The sequence below is a fragment of the Vombatus ursinus genome, unplaced genomic scaffold (assembly GCF_900497805.2).
Source record: "Vombatus ursinus unplaced genomic scaffold, bare-nosed wombat genome assembly UNPS02014786.1, whole genome shotgun sequence".
Classification (NCBI taxonomy): domain Eukaryota; kingdom Metazoa; phylum Chordata; class Mammalia; order Diprotodontia; family Vombatidae; genus Vombatus; species Vombatus ursinus.
Window position 1 is genome coordinate 31,318,969 of NW_020954564.1, and position 21,022 is coordinate 31,339,990.

The following is a 21,022-nucleotide window of genomic DNA, read 5'->3' on the forward strand; positions in this document are numbered from 1 at the left end:
TGAGTATGGTCAGAGAAAAAAATCAATTGGGAATGCAGAAATAGTAGAATCCTTTATTGAAATGAGAACTCCTGCAGGGGGTAGACTCTGAACACTCTCCCAGCTGGACCCCATGTCCTGAAAGACCTTTTTGGGGAAGAGCCTGGGAGAGCTGGATTAGGCTCCATTGCCAAAGGGTCACAAAACCATGAAGGGCTGGCGGCCCAAGACTCACGGGTTGATTTCTTCTTTATCTACTCTAAGGTTCACAAGAGAATCAGAATAAGAGGAAACCAGGAAGGCTCAAGGGCTTCACCTGTATCTTCAGAAAGGCGCAAAGCCCTGGGAATTTCTCCATCCCCTCAGCCTCGTGAAGGCACAGTCAGCAAGACAGAATTCTGGAAAGATTTATTAAAGATAGATCCATTAAATTTCCCTTCCCTCCTCCCAGACACCTTTTCATTGACCCTTCAACAGACTCAACAGCTCAGTGATAGCAGACACTATGCCTTACTCATTTCTAGGACCACTACCCTGCCTCCAGCATTCCCCATCACATAGGAGGCACTCAGGAAATGATTATTAAGTGATCCTGGTAAATTAATTCAGTAGTATTGATTGATTCCCTTTCTGCTTCCTCTTTCTCAGGTCCCCTCACCGTGCCTAGCACAGTAGGTGCTCAGAGCAGATGGACATGTACTGAGAGACCTGGGTTCAGGTCCTGGCTCTGTTACTTACCAGCTACATTACCCTGATACTGTTATTATTATTGAATATGTGTTTGTTGATTAGTCATTATTAATGGTATCACAATATTTGGATCTGGGGAAAAAATTTTAGAAAAAATCTAATCCAACTCCTCATTTATAGGTCAGAATATTAAGTAAGCTGCCCAAAATTAGAAGGTAAAAGAAGTGTCAGAACCAAGATTCTAAACCAAGTTCTAGGATGCCAAAGTCAGTTTTCTTTCTGATGCAAAAACTACAATAATAATGATGATAATGTCACATTTGTGTAGTCCTTTAAGGTTTATGAAGCACTTTCCCTTCATTACCCCCATCTATAAAATGAGAATAGTGATCCCTGCCTTTCTGCCCACTTCAGAGCATGGCTATTATGAAGATCAAAATAGAAAATGAAGGAGAAACTGCTTTGTATTTAAAGGAATAGCTAATAATAACAGCTAGCTTTTACACAGTGTAAAGTTTGCAAAGTCCTTTACATATGTGAACTCGTTTGATCCTCACAACAACCCTAGGAGTGAGGTACAATTATCCCCATTTTACAGATGAGGAAACCGAGACACAGAGAGGTTGAGTGACTTGACCACCTTCTCTCAGCTAGTAGGGGCCTGTCCTGACTCCAAGTCCTGTGATCTATCCACTGCCCCACCTAAACTGCATCAGAGAGTGAATTGTGAGGTATTGCTCTCTAAAGTAACATGAAAAGCCCATCCAGGTGAAATCTATTCTCAAGGCTTTACTTACGTCAATGATCTCCAGAGCAGCATTTACAAAGTTGACATTGAGGATCTTAGGCAGAGGGATGCCTACTTCCAAATTCACTGTAAAGAATTAGGAGATAAGACATTAACTGAGATGTACAGCAAGTTAACTGCTGAGTCTAATTGTCAGAGACCTGAACAAGGAGACAAATCCTTCTCCTGGCTTTCCACTGACTCTTTGAATGACCTCAAGCTAGTCAATTTTCTTCTACAGGGCTCAGTTTCCTCTTCTGTAAAATAGGGACAAATCACACCACCCACCTTATTTCACAAGGAGGACAGATGAAGTGATTGTAAGATTCTTTCAACTCAGAGCCACAGAGTAATGTAAGTGAGAGATGTTGTCATTTACATGAGTGTAACTGGCTGGTACAGTGGATTAAAACTCTGTACAAAAGAGCATTTGATCACTACCTAGCTTAGCTTTGCTCTGTCCAAAAGACACAGTGTGAACCACAGTCTGTGACCTTGGGCCCTAATGCGATGAGTGTAGCTAACTCAGCATAACTCATCCATCTGTTGGAAATGTGACTCAGAGATCATGCCATCCTAATGGGTTAGCGCCATGTTAAGGGGAATCTCTGTCTTCTGCAGGAAGACACACTTTAGTAGATCAGTCACTCAGTAAAAGGAGTTGAGTGAAACCTGGGGTCAGTTTAGCCCCTCTGATAATACAGGAGCTATCCATGAGAGGAGGTGAGTGCACAGACTCAGAAGGGAATATGTACCCCCCAATCTAGAGTCACTTACCAATAATTTCTCCAGGCTATTTATTTATGTAAATGTGTAGGCAATGTTTAAAATTTATTTATGTAAATGTATAGGCAATGTTTAAAATGAAGTACCAGAGTAGTGGATAGAGCACCAGCCCCGGATTCAGGAGGACCTGAGTTCAAATCTGGCCTCAGACACGTAACACTTACTAGCTATGTGACCCTGGGCAAGTCACTTAACCCCATTGCCTGGCCAAAAAATAAAAAAATAAAATGAAGTAGCAAGAGTTCCCCTTTTCTGGTGACTCTGAGGCCAGACATAAGAGGCAGAATTGGTGGGAGGACCTCAACCATGCTGTTTAGGAGTGGGGAGCAGAGACTGAGACAGAGGACTTGAGGTCCAGGACTCAAATTTGTGATCACAGCCCATAGTGATATTGAGTCCTACACCCTTTGTTATTCAGTCATCTTCATGACCCTATATGGGGTTTTCTTGGCAGATCCTGGAGTGGTTTACTATTTCCTTCTCCAGTGGATTAAACTGGGTCGAGACCAGACCCACAGTTTAAGAAGTCCTGGATTAAAGCAAACAGAGGTTAAGTGACTTGCCCAGGGTCACATAGCTAGTGAGAGTTAGACCAGATATGAACTCAGGTCTTTCTGACTCCAAACCCAGCTCTCTATCCACTGATCCACCCTTACCTCCCTTATATTCAATTTCTGTGCTTTCCGTTGGGTCTTGATGGGATTACAAAGATAGCCGTTCAATCTTACTCAATATCCCCACACACAAAACTCTAACTCCTATCTCCATGCATTTATACTGAATGTCCTGCATTCCTAGAATGTACTAGCTTTTCACATCTGCCCTGTTGCCTTAAGCTCAAGCCCCTTTCTACATGAGAACTTTCCTGAACCTTTTCCTCCCCTCTCTCCACAAAATATTTTGCATTCAACATATATATAAATATATATATTCTGTATATACTTATGTATGTACATTTTTTTTATTTTTCACTTTCACCTTTGTACCTTTTACATCTAATATATAATAAGTACTTAATAAATTTGTGTTGATTGACCAATCGCCAGAAGGTAAATCCTGCCTGTGTGAGAAGGCAGAGTTGGGAGTCTCAAGAGAGATCCCACTGGTCTTATTCATCTATGGGTTGTAGGTCAAGAACTGAATTGGTTGCAATCATGTAAGAAACTGCCTGTAAAGGGAGATCAACCCCAGGCTATGCTGATTAACGCATCAAAGGCATCTGCTATCTGTCTAGTGAAAAACAGTGGGGCAGACCCTTAACTAGCAGCAACAAGCTAAAGGGAGGGATGGCAACACAGAGCTGAAAGGCAAGGTGAAATGGTCAGACACTCCATACCATTGAGTTTTGGCAGGTAGGCCACCCGCAGGACATTGCTGAGCCACTCTTCTAGAGGTGACACCTGAAATAGAATACACAGAGGGGTTGGCAGGCATGGCGAAGGTCCCATGTCTCTTTTCCTCCATTACCATGCAGCCCATTGTGTGCATTAGAAGTCCAGTACATTTGCCTCTAGTCCTATCAGGAGCCATCACCACAGGCAAAGAGACAGTGGTCCCTCTGCCTCCATCCAACCAACATCCCGGTGATCTGGGCTACCTTAGGGGAGCTTCTCCAGATACATTAATAGCATATTAGACCTTGTGTGAGTAGCTGGATTCTGGTTTCAGCTGTGAGTCTTCCTAGACAAACAATATCTAGCAGTGTGCCCACCCTTGAGCACGTGACTTCCCCTCTTTGAATCTTGGGTTCTTCCTCTATAAAATGAGCACAACATTCCTGGAACTACCAAACCCACAGGGTTGTTATTAAAAAAAAAAAGGCTCTAGCAAACTTGCACTTTCATATGACCTGTAAACTATGGATGCTTCAGGATCTCCCTTGATCCCTTTCCCTCTCAACTTACTTCCATAGTCCAGTCCCAACTGGGACAACATTTTATATTATCTTTTCCCTAAAACTTACCCCTTTTCTAAACGTCCCTAATATTGTTGAGGGAACCACCATTCTTCCAGTGACCCAAATTCATAACCTCAATGTCATCCTCAACTCCTCCCTCTTGTTCACCCCACAATATCCAATCAGTTGCCAAATCTCGTTTCTTACTCCACAATATTTTTCACGTATATACCTTCTTTCCTCTCACACAGCCACTGCTCTAGTTCAACCCTATATCTTCCCTTAACTGGACTATTGCAATAGTCTTTTTATCATTTTTTTTTCAATTAACAAACATTTATTTTCTCTCTCTTCTACCTCACCCCTCCAATGGAAAAGAAAAAAAATATGTAATATATATGTATATATGTATGTATGTGTGTACATATATATGGGAAACTAGTTAGAAGGCATTTACATGTGTGTGTGTATATATATATATATATTTATATAGGCATATGCCTTCTAACTAGTCTTCCAGCCTCAAGTTTCTTTAGGTTCCAATCCATCTTTCACAGAGACAAAAATGGTTTTCCTAAAATTCAGGTCTGACCATGTCACCTCTACGTACTTAATAAGCTCAAGTGGTTCCTTATTATCTCTAAGATGAATTATAAATTCCTCTAGTTTTTCACTACTGGCCCTTCCCTAATTTTCCAGTCTTTTTTCACATTACTTCTCTTCACATACTCAACAGTTGAGCCACATTGGCCCACTTGCTAGTTTTCAATACCCATTGATCCTCCTCCTGCCTTTCAATAACTGTCCCCCATGCCTGATATACCCTCCCTCTTCCCCTCCACTTCTTAGGATAGATTGATATCTTGAAGTCTCAGCTAAAATGCTGCTGAAGGCCTTTCTTGGTCATCCTTTCCATGTCCACCCCAACCCCTAACTGCTAGGGCCTTCTCTAAGGTTGCATTAAATCTACTTTCTATGTAGCTTCTATTTACCTATATACATACATCTTTTCTCCCTAATTAGAATGTAAATTCCTTGAGGGCAGGCACTGTTTTTGCTTTTTTTCTTTGTATCCCCAGCACTTAACACAGTGCTGATCACATAGCAAGCATTTAATGTCTGTCAAATGAATGAATGGATGATGCCACAAAAGATAGTATTTGTCCTCCATAACCATTGGTTCTAAGGGCACAGCTGCCATCCAAAATCTGACCATTCTTTTAAAAACTACCAGAGATCTACCATCATCATTTATCTATAGTTTTCTAAAATCTGTTCATTCTTCACCCTGAGCTTCCTAGAGGTAACAAGTTCCTCATTCTATAGAGTTTTTAGTGGTTCTAGAGCTTCCTCTTTCAAGTTTCCAGGGATGGCCTAATTGTGGCACTCAAGAATCCCAGTTAATCTCTACATCAAATATCCATGTTCTATCCAGAGCTAAAAGGGACTGTCAGCCTGCTACGGTAGAAATGATGCTTGACTAGAACTTGTAGGTCCTAAGTTTGAGTGACATTTTAGCCATTGATGTGGTCATTCTATGGGTCTTAATTTCCTTTTCTGTAAAATGGATCTGATAACAAACATGCCTCCTTCATGGAACTGTTGTGAGAGTCATTTGAGAGAATAGATGTGATAAACTGTGTTGGTCTGCATGGAATCGAGGCATCCATTGGCCCAAACTGCCCCCCCAAATTATTCCAGGGACTTCAAGTCACAATACACACAAACAGTAATTTTGAAAGGGAAAAAGATACTCCCCAAAGGATAGAAGATGGGGAGGAGATAGGAGGAGTAGAAAGCTTACCGTGGATATTTTTGAGACACTTAGTATCAGCTGGAGTGCAGCTGCTTCCTCGAGCCTGCTGGGTCCCTGACTCCCTTCCCAGTGGCAGCTCAGGCCCTCAAAGTGCTTGTACTCTGACTCTCTGAACCCCAAGGACATGCTCTGCCTGGGTTTGGGGTTAGTGTAGCTGAAACAGCAGGGACTGTGTGGTTAAGCCTATCCCTTCACATAAGCAATCTGTGGCATTTCTGGGATGGATCCAGGGATGGCCCACTCCCTTTCAACCCCATAGCCTTCCCCAAGAACTTACATCAAAGTTAGCAGTATAGGAAGAAGCCAGCTTGGCACTGAGCCTGCAAGAATGAAGAGAGATATTGAAGGGTTATGGATTGTGTGTCCAGGTCTCCCAAAGAGAAGATAGGAGAGAGGTGATAAAGCAGAATGTAGGCCCCAGGGCTTCCTCCACACTCATAAAGTTCTCTAAAACTTTATTCTTATGAGGAACATTAGAGATCATCTGGTCCAAACCTTTCATTTTATAGATAAGAAAACTGAGGCCCAGAGAAGGAAGGAAAGAAGCATTTATTAAATGCCTACAGTGTCCTCAGCACTATATCATCTCATCTGATCTTCACAACAACCCTGGGAGGCAGCTATTGGTATTATCCCCATTTTAGACTTGGAGAAACTGAGGCAGACAGAGGTGAAATGACTTGCCTATCCAGGGTCACACAGCTAGCTAGTAAGTGTCTGAAGATGAATTTGAACTCAGGGCAGAGACTGTCTTTCTTTTTATTAATTGGACCCTAACATTTAGCTCAGTGCATGGCACATAGTAGACAGTTCAGGTTTATTGGATTGGGTTGGACTAGGTCTTCCTGACTCCAGGCCCAATAGACAATAGCTTGCCCAAAATCACATAGCTAAGAAATGATAGAGCAAAGAATTGAACCCAGATTTCTTGACTCCAAGTCCATCATTATTTCCAACTGACTTCCACAGCCCAGAGAAACAAGGAAGGGGCAGGAGAACAAAAAGGCAAGAGAGGGCAGTCCTAGACCACTGACCACAATGGCCAGCTTGAATTGCTGTGCTTTTGTTGGGGCCTAGAGAAGGACAAATTGTCTTGGTTCTGAGAACAAAGAAAGAAAAAGAAAAGGAATGGGTCAGGGGAATTGTAGCTGGTTCAGACATAGACAGAAAGGCTATGATTTGAGAGGAATTCTCTTAGACTGTCTCCTCTATGCCCTTGTCCCTGTCGCTGGAAGAGATAACTCTGCCTTTAATTCACTGTATGACCTCTGGGCCACAGGCTTCTGCTCTGTAAAATGAAGGGAGTGTAGCATCAGGGTTCTTAACTCTTTGTGTGTGTGTGTGTGTGTGTGTGTGTGTGTGTGTGTGTGCATGTGTGTGTGTGTGTGTGTACATACACACACATATATGTAGTCTGGCAAATCCTATAGACCCTTCACATAATAATGCTTTTAAATGCATATAATTAAAATATGTAGGAATATGAAAGAAACCAATCACATAGAAATACAGTTATAAAGACATTTTTTTCTTTTCTTTCTTTTTTTTTTTAGGCAATTGGGGTTAAGTGACTTGCCCAGGGTCACACAGCTAGTAAATGACAAGTGTTTGGTTTGAGGCTGAATTTAAACTCAGGTACTCCTGACTTCAGGGCCAGTACTCTATCTACTGCACCAACTAGTTGCCCCAAGACATTTTTTCAAACACACGTCCAAGTTCAAGGATCCCAGATTAAGAACTTCTGGACTAGTTGATCTCTGAGGTCCCTTTCAGCTCTAACAGAAAATGTCACCCCCTTGCTAAGGGTTAAAGCATTAAATGCCTCGGGAGGGAGTAGCTGATCTTCTGAGAACCCATTAGTAGGGATTAGCTTATCACCTGAACCATTACCTAGAGGCACAGGAGATTTGGGAAAGGGTAGAAAAAGGGGCTGTGTCAACTAACAACTTTAACGTCCTAACCCAGAGTTTAAAGAGAGGAAGCCTAACATCCACACACCTTCCATTAGAGTTGAGATGTAAACAAGACCCTAACTCAAGAATGGGCCAATTGTTCCTCTCTACAACGTAACAGTAACCTGCTTCTTTGCACTGCTCCTTCAGACAACCTTCCCAGCTGGTGGAAAGGTCAAATGTGCTGGGACGAGAGGCTGCTTGGAGCCAGTCTAAGAAAAGAAATCTGGAGAGGGGGATTTGAGTGTGAGCTAATGAGAGCTGGGGGGGGAGAAGGGGGGAAAGGGGACCTTCATAGTCAGAGTGAAAGAAGTCCAGTGTGAAGGAGGGAGGAAGGGAGGGGAGAAAGGAGGAAAGAAGGAAGCCAGCGTTTATTAAACACGTACTGGGTGCCACATGCTGTGCTAAGTAGTTACCAATATTATCTCATTTGATCCACACAACAACCTTGAAAAGTAGGGCCTATTATTATCCTCATTTCACAGATCAGGAAACTGAGGCAAACAGAGGTGAAGTGGATTGACCAGGGTCACACAGCTAGTAAGTATCTAAGGCTAGATTTGAATTCCAGACCCAGGACTCTATCCACTACCACTTAGCTGCCTCATAGCTACACCCTAGAATAAAAGGTGCAGGGGGTCTCATCTAGATGGTGCAGTCCAGCTCTAACAGTCACACCCAACCACCTCCTTTTATGAAATAGAGAGACAAATACCCAAGTTTTGGGGCCACTTCACCAAGGTGGTCAAGTATATTCCTGGGCACTGAATATCTTTGTAGCAGAATTAAAGAATCACAGAATCAGGACTGGAGGGAACGACCCTAAGCATTGAATGTCCCAACCTGCACTTCCCTGACCCCAGGATCTCCCTTGGCTATTACCATAAGCCTTCCCTCTTTCCCAGGGTTCTAATCAGAACCGAGGCCAGAGCAGTCCACCCAAAACATAGCTGGGCCCGGATTCTCAGGGCCAGTCACCAAACCAAGAATAATAGAAGGTAGCATGACCAACATGCTGACTAGGGCACTGGACTGAGAGTCAGGGGACCTGCACTCTAGTCTGGGCTCTGCCACCAGCTTACAATGATACTAGGGGTAGTCACTTCTCAACTTTAATTTCCTTCTCTATAAAATGAGGGAGTTAGACTAAATGGTCTGTAGGGTCCTTCCCAGAACCTTCCAACTCCAAATTCTGTATTCTTGGGTTCTTCTAGCTCTGATATGGTATATTCTAAGGTTCCTTCCAGATGTGACATTCTCAGGGTAGTTAGGTGGCACAGTGGATAGAGCACCGGGCCTGGAGTCAGGAGGACCTGAGTTCAAATCTGGCCTCAGACACTTGACACTTACTAGCTGTGTGACCCTGGGCAAGTCACTTAACCCCATTGTCTAGCCAAAAAAAACAAAAACAACAAAAAAAAACCAGATGTGACATTCTCTTTACAATTCTGACCTTCTATGATGTTCTAAGGTCTTTACAATTCTGACCTACATTCTAAGGTCCCTCCAGTTCTGACAGTCTATGTTTATCAGTCTTGAGGTTAGATTCAGTTAGAAAGAGCAATGAATCAATTCAGAGTAAGAAATTAGACCATCCCAACCACTTAAATAGCTGAAGGTTGTGCCTTAATGCATGAAATGTCAATCAGTACAGTTCTTGTGGCAAAATACATATATATATATATATGTATATTTTATAGAGAGAGTAAAACATTTTATATAGAGACTGATATGTCCATTATATATACATATTCTAGATACATATATAATATATATAATACATAATATAATATCTATATGTATATAATGTACATATCAGTCTATCTGGAGAGGGGACTAAATTTTCAGGCTCAAATGTTATATCTTAAAGACATAAGGAAGGAAACTCAAAAGCCCACTATACTTGGAGCCAGGAAGACCTGAGTTCAAAAATCTGGCCTCAGACAACTTTCTAGCTATTTGCCCCTAGGCAAGTCTGTATGCCTCAGTTTCCACATCTGTAAAATGCAGATAATAATAGCACCTACTGCCCAAGGCTTTTGTGAGGATAAAATGAGGTAATATTTGGAGGAAAATAAAGGCATAACCAAGCAATTGTATTAACTGTGTTCAATCTGACCTACTATCTTGGCAATCAACCTGACACCATTTGAGAGATATTTAATAGACTGTAGGAACACCAACATTTTTATCCTAGAAAAAGGATAACAAGCAGGTGCTAAGACTGTGCGAAAGAGAAAGTATACTCTCAATACCAACAGTGATGTAATGTAGGTCAGTGTAGTAGAAGAGGCAACTGATTTTAAGTCAGAAGACATGGGTTCAAGTCCTAATACTTCCCAGAAGTGTGACCATGAGCAAGTCACTTCCCTTCTTTGGGTCTTAGTTTCCCAATTTGCAAAATGGGGATGATATTACCTACCTACACGGAGAAGTTATGAACAATAACAGGTAAAAATGAATGAACAGACAATATTCTGCAATCATAGACCCAGAAATGTATTTCCTGATGATTGTTCCTGAAGAGCTTAATTCAATTACAATAAATAAACACTGGTTAAGCCTCTAGTATGAGGAAGTAAAAAGAGCACTGGTCTCTCTGTCTTTGAAGGACCCTCCCCACTAAGGGTCCTCTCTCTGACTCACTGATCTTCCAGGTCTTTTGACCCGGTTTTGAATCCTGGCTTTCACTTTCTATGACTTTAGACAAGTGATTTACCTCCCTGGGTCTCAGTTCCCTCATCTGTAAAATAAAACAATTGGAATAGATGATCTCTAAGTTCCTTTTCACTTCTATTCAAAAGGCACTGTGAGGTGGATAATGCAGGTTCATCTATATGTAACAACACACCAAGAAGAAGATAAAGTCTGCCCCATTACCGATCCAGAGAGAGGGACACGTGTAGTTTAGTTGCTGAGGTAGCTAGCTGAGCACCCAGTGTCAGGACCTGAATGAAGAAAATGTATAAGCAACATTAATCTGATCCTCCTACAATTTTCAGTGTGCTGAAATTGAATGGAAAAAAAACAGAATAGGCATCCTTCACTTTACGGAATATATGCATCAAAGTTGAATTTTATGTCAACTGATCCTCTCTGAATGATGTTTCATCCCCTTTTCTGCTTCTTTTCCCTATATAGCAAGTCATGCTTCATTTTAAAAACAATCTAAATTTTTTAAAAGAGAAAAATAACTGTTCAGCAAAACCAACCAACACATCAACTTTGTGTAATAGTATGTGCAATATCCACACCCATAGTTCTTCACTTCTACAAAGAAAGGTGGGAAAATGCACTTCCTTATCTCTGGCACCAAGTTTGATTTATGCAGCCTTAAGTTTCTTTCTTTCTTCCTTCCTTTGTTCTTTTCTTCCTTCCTTCCTTTCTTTCTTCTTTTCTCCCTTTCTTTTTTTTTCTTTCCATTTACATCATTGCTGCTATTGAGTAATAGTCTTCCCAGTTCTGCTTACCTCCCTCTGCATCAGTTCTCTGATTGAGCTTAATTAGGTAAATCCTTCCTGCTATCCCTCCAACCCCATGATAATTTCCCACGTGAAAGAAAAAAAATCCTTGTACGTGAAAATTTTTTGGTACAAAGGGATTTAAAGGTTATAAATTTCAGGACTGTGATAGAGTGGAAAAAATCCTGAGCTGGAATCAGGAGACTAGCTCTGATACTAACTTACTGGGAAGTTATTTAATTTCCTAGTAAAAAAAGGCAGCTAGGTAAGTTAGTGGATAGAACACTGGTCCTGAAGTCAAGAAGCCCTGAGTTCAAATTTGACTTCCACTACTTCCTAGCTGTGTGACCCTGGGCAAATTACTTAACCTCTATCTGTTTCACTTTCCCCATCTGTAAAATAGGGATATTAATAGCAAATACCTCTCAGGGTTGTTGTAAGAATCAAATGAGGTGTTTGTTACACTCTTGGCAAAACTTAAAGATATATGTGTGTGTACATATACATATACATACATACACACACATGCATACATATATATACATATACATACATACACACACATACACACACACACACACACACACACATATATATATATATATATATATATATATATACATGTGCTAGCTGTTATTATGCCTTGAGGTTTTGTTTTCCCCATCCTCAAAATGAAGGGGTTGGATTAGCTCTAACTTTCTACGTACTAAGGTCTCTTCCGATTCTGACATTTTTTATTCTATTTCTAGAACTTTTTCTGACCCTCACTCATCCCTCTTCTCCCTCACTGCACATTGGCTGTCATCCAGCACATATCCCTGCCTGAACAATCCTTCAATCTAAGAGGCTCTATAATTGGACTTGGAGCCCTGATTCCTGGGCATCTGTAAGTTGGCCCCTAAAGGTCATTCTCAAGGAGGAATCCAGACATACTGTGGTGAGCCTTGCCGAAATCAGTGTTTGACCTCTCAAGTGGACTTATCTGCTATTATTATTACTATTATTGTTGTTATTGTCATCATTATTTTCAGTAATAACAATTATTATGTAGTAGTAACAATAACACACACATAGAGAAATTTAAGGTTTATAATAAATTTTTATCACAAAAAACCTATGATGTAGGTAGTGCAATGAATATTATCCTCTTGAGGAAATTGAGGCTCAGAGAGGTTAAATTACTTTCCCAAGGTCACACAGACAATAAATGGTAATGATGAAACTCAACCTGGGGTCCTCTGACTCCCAATCCACCAGTAGCAGTGGCGGTGGTAGTGATGACCATACTAAATGGGATTGTCAAGATTTGAACCCAAATCCTCAGATTATAAATTCTACGACTTTTCCACATTTGTCACTGTCAGCTCAGCTCAGATGTTTTCTGATCTGAGATTCCCAAACAGCAAAAAGAATAGGTGCTCACCAAATTCAGTGAAAATAGGGAATTAGCGGTCCCATGGGGGTGGTAAATCAACACCTCCAAAGCCGCGGGGAGGGACACAAAGGCTTTCCCAGTCTTCAGCACGAATGCTGGTGCTTCCTTTACTCTCAATGTGATCAGCAAAGGTTGATCTGGGGCCAGAGTTCCCAGGGCCTATGAGAGAAATGCAGGGTAAGTTTCCATGGCAAAGGATAAGAAGCAAAACAGACAAAGAACCATAAGAACTTAAAATCAGAAAGTTTTAGAGCTAGAAAGCACAGCAGATTCTGAAGATGAAACAATGGAAGCAGGGGAGAGGATCCCAGCCATCCAGTGCTGAAAGAATAGCTGTAACTAGGACGAGGCAATCAGGGCTTTTCCCAAGGGCACCAAAATTGGGAGCTGTGCCAACAATACTTGTATTCCTTTAGCAGCAGAAGTAGAAACAATCAAGCTTAGCTCCTAATTAGCAAAAATAATTAGTTAACATAGAAAACCAGCAGACTGCCACTCCCTCCTCCCTTCCTCCCTTTTCCCCACCCATCAGAGGCCTTAAGGTGACTCAAGCATACTGGGAGTTTCTGTCTCCCTCTACGCCTCAGTGTCCCAGGGCTTCTCTCACCCTAAGATTCTTGTCTCAAAGTCCAAAGTTCCTTTCCCCCAGAAAATCCCTGAATTTGTCTTCAAATGTTGTTTGAGGGGGCAGCTAGGTGGTGTAGTGGATAGAGCACAGGCCCTGGAGTCAGGAGGACATGAGTTCAAATACGGCCTCAGACACTTGACGCTTACTAGCTGTGTGACCCTGGGCAAGTCACTTAACCCCATTGCCTAGCCCAAAAAAAAAAAAAGTTGTTTGAGGGTATCTTGAGATTTCCTTACCCCAGGAGACAAATTTGCTAGTTATGGTTCTTGGTGGAAGGGCATTTCAGAGATTCCCCTGGGGGGCGCAGGGCTGCACTGATGCCCTTTAGAAAAGGAAGTTGCCTGCCCAAACTTTCAGAAACTTCCTAGCCTAACCCAGGCCTTACACTACTGTATCCTGGCTAACTTCATACCAGGCCACAAAGCACAAAATAACCTAACCCCTTTCTATCACTTGCTCTGGAAATCATAATCAAAGCAACATAACCATACCAATAAAAGACGTGTCAAACAATAGTTCTGTATCCACTCATCACCCTTGGCACTTCCCTGTCCAAAACACTTTCTTCCTGACCACTATGTGTAATATCTTCCCCTATTAAGCTCATTGAGGGGAGGGACTAGCTTGCTTTTTGTTTTTGTGTCCACAGCACTTATCACAGTGCCTGCACACAGAAAGCCATTAATGAATGCTCTTTATTTCATTCATTCATTAAAGTCCCCAAGTCCCAAAACACCACTTGGACATCTGGATCTATGTGGCCCATTCTTTCTTCTAATCAGAAAGTTCTTCCTGTTACCTAACCAAAATCCCTCTAATGCCCACTTCCTCTGATCAGGTGACCCTAGGAACAGTTAGGCCACAGAAACATCTTTTCACTCATAAACCTAATGCTACTGTACACGACTATTTTGCCCATCACTCCCTCTACTCCTGGGAAAAATCTAATGTATTTTTTAATTACATCATACTTGAGATCGCCACCCAGATAGAACCCACCTTGTGACCAAAAAAAAAAAACCACCTTACAGTTCTTATAGACGTTAAGGCCACTGCTGGGTAGGTAGCTTGCTTTGAGGGAGAGGGGACCCTGATGTGTTAACTATTTATTTCTATGTTAGCTTATTTAACCAACCACGTGCTAAGTATCATTATTGCGATAATTATTGCTAAAGGAATACAAGTATTGTTAGCACAGCGTACAATTTTGGTGCCCTTGGGGAAAAGCTTTGATTGCCTTGCCCTAGTTACAGCTATTTTTCCAGCACTAAAGGGCTGGGATCCTCTCTGCTGCTCCCATTATTTCATCCTCAAATCTCTTTTGTGTTCTCTAAGGATAAAGTTAGTAAATGAAAGGCATTTTACTCTGTCACAGGGTAGGATTCAATATGGGGGCAGGGAGGAGGGACCATGAGGAAATAAAAAATATATTTTCAAAAACTAAAAAAAAAAACAAGAAAAAAGTTGTTATAAACTCAATATCATAATTAAATATGCAACTGATAAACCTGTAGAGGCAGTGAGATGGTGGGGTACATGGTACACCAGGCCTAGAGTTGCCTAGACTCTCCTGCTCATAGACTACCATTGGCTCCCTCTTTCCTCTAGAAACAAATACGAAAGCCTGTACTTAGCACCTTTCTTGGCTCATAATATTTCCATTACTTTATAAACTCCTTGAGGGCAAAGACTATTCTAACATTTCTTTGTATGTCCAGTATCTTAGCACAGTGCTGAGGACAAACCAGGTGCTTAATAAAGCTTGTTGACTTGACAAGGTAAGCACCTAATAAATGCTTGGTGACTGACTAGATGACGCTCCATCCCTGACCTACTTCGGCAGCCTTGTTTCACATTACTCACCACCATGTATTATATATTGCATTCAAATTGGACTAGCTGCCATTTCCTAAATACACTCTTCCGTGTCACCCCTCTGCACAGACCATCCCTCGTGCCTAGAATATACTCCCTCCATAGTTCTGCCTCTCAGAATACTTATCTCCTTCCAAGATTTAGCTCAGGGGCTGAGAAGTTGACCCCTCCGGCTGAAACATATCTCTCTCTCCTCAGACATTCCTATATTATTTTGTCAGATCTCCCCTTCTCAAACTCTACTGTCCAGCCAAACTGGCTGTCTTGCTGTTCCCCATATATAATATTCCATTTCCTCTCTCTGTACTTTTGCACTAGCTGTGCCCCATGTCTGGCCTGCCCTCCTTTCTTAAATCAGGTCTCTTAGAAACCCTAGTTTCCTTTAATATTCAGCTCAAACATTCCCTTCCATGGGAAACATTTCCTGATTCAACCACTAATGCTCGCCCTTCTAAATGTCTCATATTTATTATGTGTGTATTCTGTATATATTTATATATGTAAATAGACTACAAGGTTCTTGAGAGCAGGCATCATTCCATTATTGGTTTTGTATCTCCAGTTGCTAGCATATAGTCGGAGCAGTTAGAAGGTTTAATGGATAGAGCACTGGGCCTGGAGTTAGGAAGTTGTTGTTATTCAGTCATTTTCAGTCATGTCCAACTCTTTGTGACTCCATCTGAGGTTTTTTTGGCAAAGATACTGGAATGATTTGCCATTTCCTTCTCCAGCTCATTGTACAGATGAGGAAACTGAGGCAAACAGGGTTAAATGACTTGCCCAGGATTACACGGCTAATAAGTATCTGAGGCCAGAGTTTGAACTCAAGAAGATGAGTCTTCCTGACTCCAGGCCCAGCGCTCTATCCACTGTACCATCTAGCTGTCCCAAGAGTCAGAAACAACTAAGTTCAAATCCGGCCTCAGACACTTAATAGTTTGTGTGACCCTAGGCAAGTCACTTAACCTCTGGTTGTCTCAGTTCCTCATCTGTACAATGAACTAGAAAAGGAAATGGCAAACCACTCTAGTATCTTTGCCAAGGAAACCCCATGAACAGTATTGGGGTGCTGTGATCCACAGGGTCATAAGGAATTGGACAAGACTGAATAACAGTAGGTAATTAATAAATGTTTGTTGCTTGTACTCCTCTCTTCCTCAACCATACTCTACCTTGTATTATACTTGTCTGTATATGTATGTATATACGTATATATACCTGATAAATGTAATTGGTCCCTTGAAGATTAGACTTTCAAAGGAGATCACATGAAATACTGTATTTAAGAGGCTTCGCAAACTTTTAAAGCTCTATGGAAATGCAGGCTCTTATTGTAGTTGTCCTTGTAGCTGATTCCCAGTGGCTACTGGCACTGGACTCTTCACAGGGCTTCACATTTGTTGGAATTAAATGAATTGAATGGGACGGGCTCGAATATGGTATCTCCCTCCAGAAAAACCTCAGAGCCCTTTGCCCAGACTTTCTCTCACTTTCTACTTGGCACTTAACTCACACTTCCCTGAAGCACAGTTATTTCTATACACGTTCTTCCTCACCTTCTTCCCTTCCCACCCATGTCATTCATCTGTAAACCCCTGGAGAAGTCTCTGTGTTCCATCTGTCTTTGCATCCTTAGCACCAAGTGCAGGGCCCTGTGTATTGAAGTTACTAAATCAGTTTGCTAAATGATTTAAACAATCTTTAGTGCCTTCATTCCTCCCTAAGCCCTCTTCTAGCCAACTGTGGCCTCAAACTTTCACTCCATGAAAGCTTGTTCTCAAGAAAGGATATGACGCCGGTTAGATATACCTGAACATGAATTTTGAATGGTTTCAGTAAAGAGAGCCTTGGAGATGACCTAGTCCAGGGGTGGGGAACCCGCAGCCTTGAGGCCACATATGGCCCTCTATGTCCTCTTTTGAGTGTCAAAGGACTGCACTTGAGGACCTAGAAGGCTACATGTGGCCTTGAGGCCACAGGTTCCCCACCCCTGACTAGTTCAACTCCCTCATTGTACAAAGAAAGAAACTGAAGCCCAAAGATAATAAATTACTTGTCCAAGATCACATAGCTAATTAATGGCAAACCCAGAACTAGAAAGAACCCAAGTCTCTGACCTTCCTTGGATCCTGGTCAGAACCTTAACTATGTATCCCAGTGCCTAGGGAAAATTCAAGTGAGGGAAGGGAATTGGACCAGTCAACACCCTCTTGAGATTGGGGAGGGGGAGGCAGTTGGGCCCTAGGAGAGACAATCCAACTCAGGGTGCAGTTGTGAGAGGAAAAAAAGGGACACCTGCCTTCCCATCCCCCTCCTGTGACGTACACTAGCCCTTGACTGTCCACACTCACTATCTCCCAGGCTCACCTTTCCCTCAACTCCTGAAGGTACAAAGGCCAAAGGGAAACTCAGTCTCTTGGATGCAGCAAAGAGGAAATACCTTCCCCTAAAGATATTGGCCTCTGGACAGACCCCTCACAGCCTGGCCCTAATTACAGCTCTAATTCCTACAGTCATATCAAGTAGGGTGGGCCCCATTCAGCCTAAAGTGAAGTCCAAAACTACTTATCTATCCCATTAATATGCTTCATTTTAAGAATGCTTCACTTTCCCATGAATATGATCCAATTAATATGCAGATGTGACAACTTCACTTACCTTGGGAAGCAGTGCTGCCAAAGCCGTGGTTGTCATGGGGACCCTGCTAGGAACCTGTACCTAGACCAGACACAACCAATTAGAGGAGAAAAGTCATACATGGTTAGGCTAGAGACCTCGAAATGGTGTTTGGGAGGATAGGGCTAGGGAGAGGGGACACAAGCATTGAGAAATGTCAGTGGCCTACAAGCCATTTCCCTGCCTCTCCTTCTACCTGGAGTAATTCTTCATAAACATATGTATATGAATAGATATATATGAAAATTAAATATTATTTTTATACATGTATCTATAACATGGGTACACATGTGTAAATGTACATATATAATTTATATGTCATATATATCATTTATATAGCAGTTTAAGATTTGTAAATATTTTATGAATATTATCTCATTTGATCCTTACAACAATCCTGGGAGATAGGGCTATGATTATCCCATTTTGCAGATGAGAAAACTGAGGCAGAAAGAGGTTAAGTGACTTGTCCGGGGTCACATAGCTAGTAAGTATCTGAGGCTGGATTTGAACTTATGTCTTACGATTCCAGGTCAAGCCCACCATTCACTTCACCAATTAGCTTCCTTTATGGGTTTTCCAAAGCACTTTTTCATATTTCACCCACAAACTGGGCTTAATATGTACCTTTAATATATGAAGGAACTGATTTTCAGGGAAATAGCTCACACTGTCTACATTTAGAGTGTTCTCAAAAGGTTCACCAAACGCTTTCCTTACCACAATCCTATGATGGAATGATTATGCTCGTTTCACAGTGGAGGAAGCTAAGATCCAGAAAGGTGAATTTGACTTGCCCAAGGTCACACAGCAAGTTAGTTGCAGAGCTGGGGCTTGAACCTTGGACTTTTCTCTGAATCCAAAGCTTTTTTTTCCATACCTCACTACTTCCCGTGTTCCTTTCAAGACAAATACCAGCCCAGACTGAAAGGAGAATATGAAAAGTAGGCCAATCATGGATTCAGGGTTGGAAGAAACCTTAGAGATTATCTGGTTCAATTCCCTCATTTTACAGATGAGAAAACTGAGGCCAGAGAGGTTAAGTTTAAATGACTCGATCAAGGTCACACAGATTGAGTAGCAGAGCTGGAATTTGGACCCAGGACCTGTAAACTCAACAAGTGTGTTCATTCGGCAAAATTGGGAAAAGGTTCCAACCTCTCTGCTGCAATGGCAGTAGGACGGGATGCCTGAGCCCCATGGAGAAGATCATCCCCAATGCTGGCATCTCTATAGCTGTAGTAAGTTCTAGCCCCCTATCACTCACCAGTTCAGGTGTGATATCAATGTCCAGAGCTCCATTGGTCTGAAGGAGTCCAAATACAGTGTTGAAGAGGTACAACGGCACTGTCACCTGCGAGGTATGATCCTCCTTTGGGGGCATCTTGATGGGCTTTGGGGGCTCAGGAAGGTCGATCACGTTACCAGCCGCACTCTTAACCAGAGACTGGGGGCAGGTTGCAGGGTGGGGTGGAGAAAGCGGGAAAAGATTTGATTCTGACCTTAGATATTGGCTTCCAACCCATATCCCCCAACTCCCCATGTAGACCCTGCCTTGACACCCATATCCAGGCATGACACCAATGGACCCTAAAGAACTGGGACTAGGGGAGTCCCTACCCTGAAGGAGGGTACACTAGGAAAGATGAAAAGCTGTTGTCAAACCTCTGAGCAGCTACCATGGGGAAGAGGGGTCAGAAACAATTTGTTGGGTCCCAGAGAATAGGATGAGGACCAGTAGATGGAAGTTACAGGAGGGCAAACTTCAACATAAGGTAGAATTTTCAAAAAGTCAGAGCTATTCGCCAATACAATGGGCTGCTCAGGCAATAACAAGCTTCCTATTGGAAAACAGGAGGGAGAAAAAAGGGGTAGTGTAGACAGAGGTTGAATGACTGCTTCTCAAGGAAACTAGGGACAGGCTTCCTATTTAGGCATGGGTCGGGCTAGATGACTCTTCAGTTCTCTTTTAGGTCTGAAAGCTGTTGTTTCATTAAAAGCTGCCATGAGCCCCACTCACCCACCCAGGCACCCATACCCGAATTTTCTGTAAGAAGCATCTACATGGATGGAGAGTGGCCTACAACAGCCCCAAGGCCCCTACCTTTACAAAAAGTAAAAGGTGAGCCCTTCACAATTCTCACTTAGATGATGTTTTACAGTAGCTTCTGAAGCTTACTCACATTGACGTCCAACTGGATATACTGGTTGGAGATGATGGGCAGGGTAGCCAGGGTGAATTCCACAGTGCCCAGGGCACCCAGGGGAACAAGGCCTAAAAGGGAAGAGAAGAGAGTATCATTAAACTAGCCCTGGGCCCAACTTCTCCCACCCACTACAGCCCTGGCCTATGGGGCTTTATTCCACTTAGTCTAATGTTTTTAAGCATTTAATATGTGTTATAGTGGAAATAGCATTAGAAGTGAGGTTTCTCATTGCATGAGAGGCAGGGTGGTACAACAGAAAGAGAACCCAGGTTCAAATCCTGTTTCTACGCTGACTACCTATGTGATCTTAGGCAGGTCACTTGGGGCTCTTTGGACTTAAGTTTTTATCATGTCTAAAAGGCAGTCAGTCCTGCCTAACCTAGGGGCTGTTGTGAGGATGCACTGATACGTGTGACACTTTAGTAAGCTGCAAGTTCCTTGGAAATGTCAGCTATAATTATTAATAGAGATAGCACACATCTGTCCACATCTGCCCAATGCTGCCCAGTGCTTTCATGCGTGTCCTCTTGTTAGATCTGCCTAATGAAAGCCTCGTGAGAGATGCAGGACAAAGATTATCAGTCCCATTTTCTATAGGAGGAAACAATCTGGCCAAGGTCACACATTAAGTGTGTGGCCTTAAGTCCTTATGCGACAATAGAGAAGGAAACAGAGAAGAACTAAGTGGAGGGAGTGGTACCCACAACTTACATAGCACAGCACCCAGGAGCTCATTCACCACCACCAGGACAGTGTCCACGATGGGACACAGCTGCATGGGAGAGAAGGAAGACACAACTGGAGGAGTCCTGGGATTGTGGGATTTAGAGAGG

The 21,022-nt window shown here is 42.3% G+C and overlaps 1 protein-coding gene across 1 annotated transcript in view; it reads right to left on the minus strand.

Annotated features, from left to right (window-relative positions):
• Nucleotides 1–341: 341 nt before the first annotated feature.
• Nucleotides 342–21,022, minus strand: part of LOC114047223 (BPI fold-containing family B member 3-like) — a 33,120-nt gene continuing 12,439 nt past the window's right edge. The window contains exons 6-15 of the mRNA XM_027868016.1: nt 20,901–20,961; nt 20,166–20,257; nt 19,250–19,429; nt 17,965–18,018; nt 12,792–12,962; nt 10,788–10,855; nt 6,233–6,275; nt 3,579–3,642; nt 1,467–1,543; nt 342–377 (exon numbers count right to left, since the gene is read on the minus strand). Of these exons, the coding sequence (XP_027723817.1) occupies nt 342–377; nt 1,467–1,543; nt 3,579–3,642; nt 6,233–6,275; nt 10,788–10,855; nt 12,792–12,962; nt 17,965–18,018; nt 19,250–19,429; nt 20,166–20,257; nt 20,901–20,961 (846 nt within the window). The remainder of the gene's footprint in view (nt 378–1,466; nt 1,544–3,578; nt 3,643–6,232; nt 6,276–10,787; nt 10,856–12,791; nt 12,963–17,964; nt 18,019–19,249; nt 19,430–20,165; nt 20,258–20,900; nt 20,962–21,022) is intronic.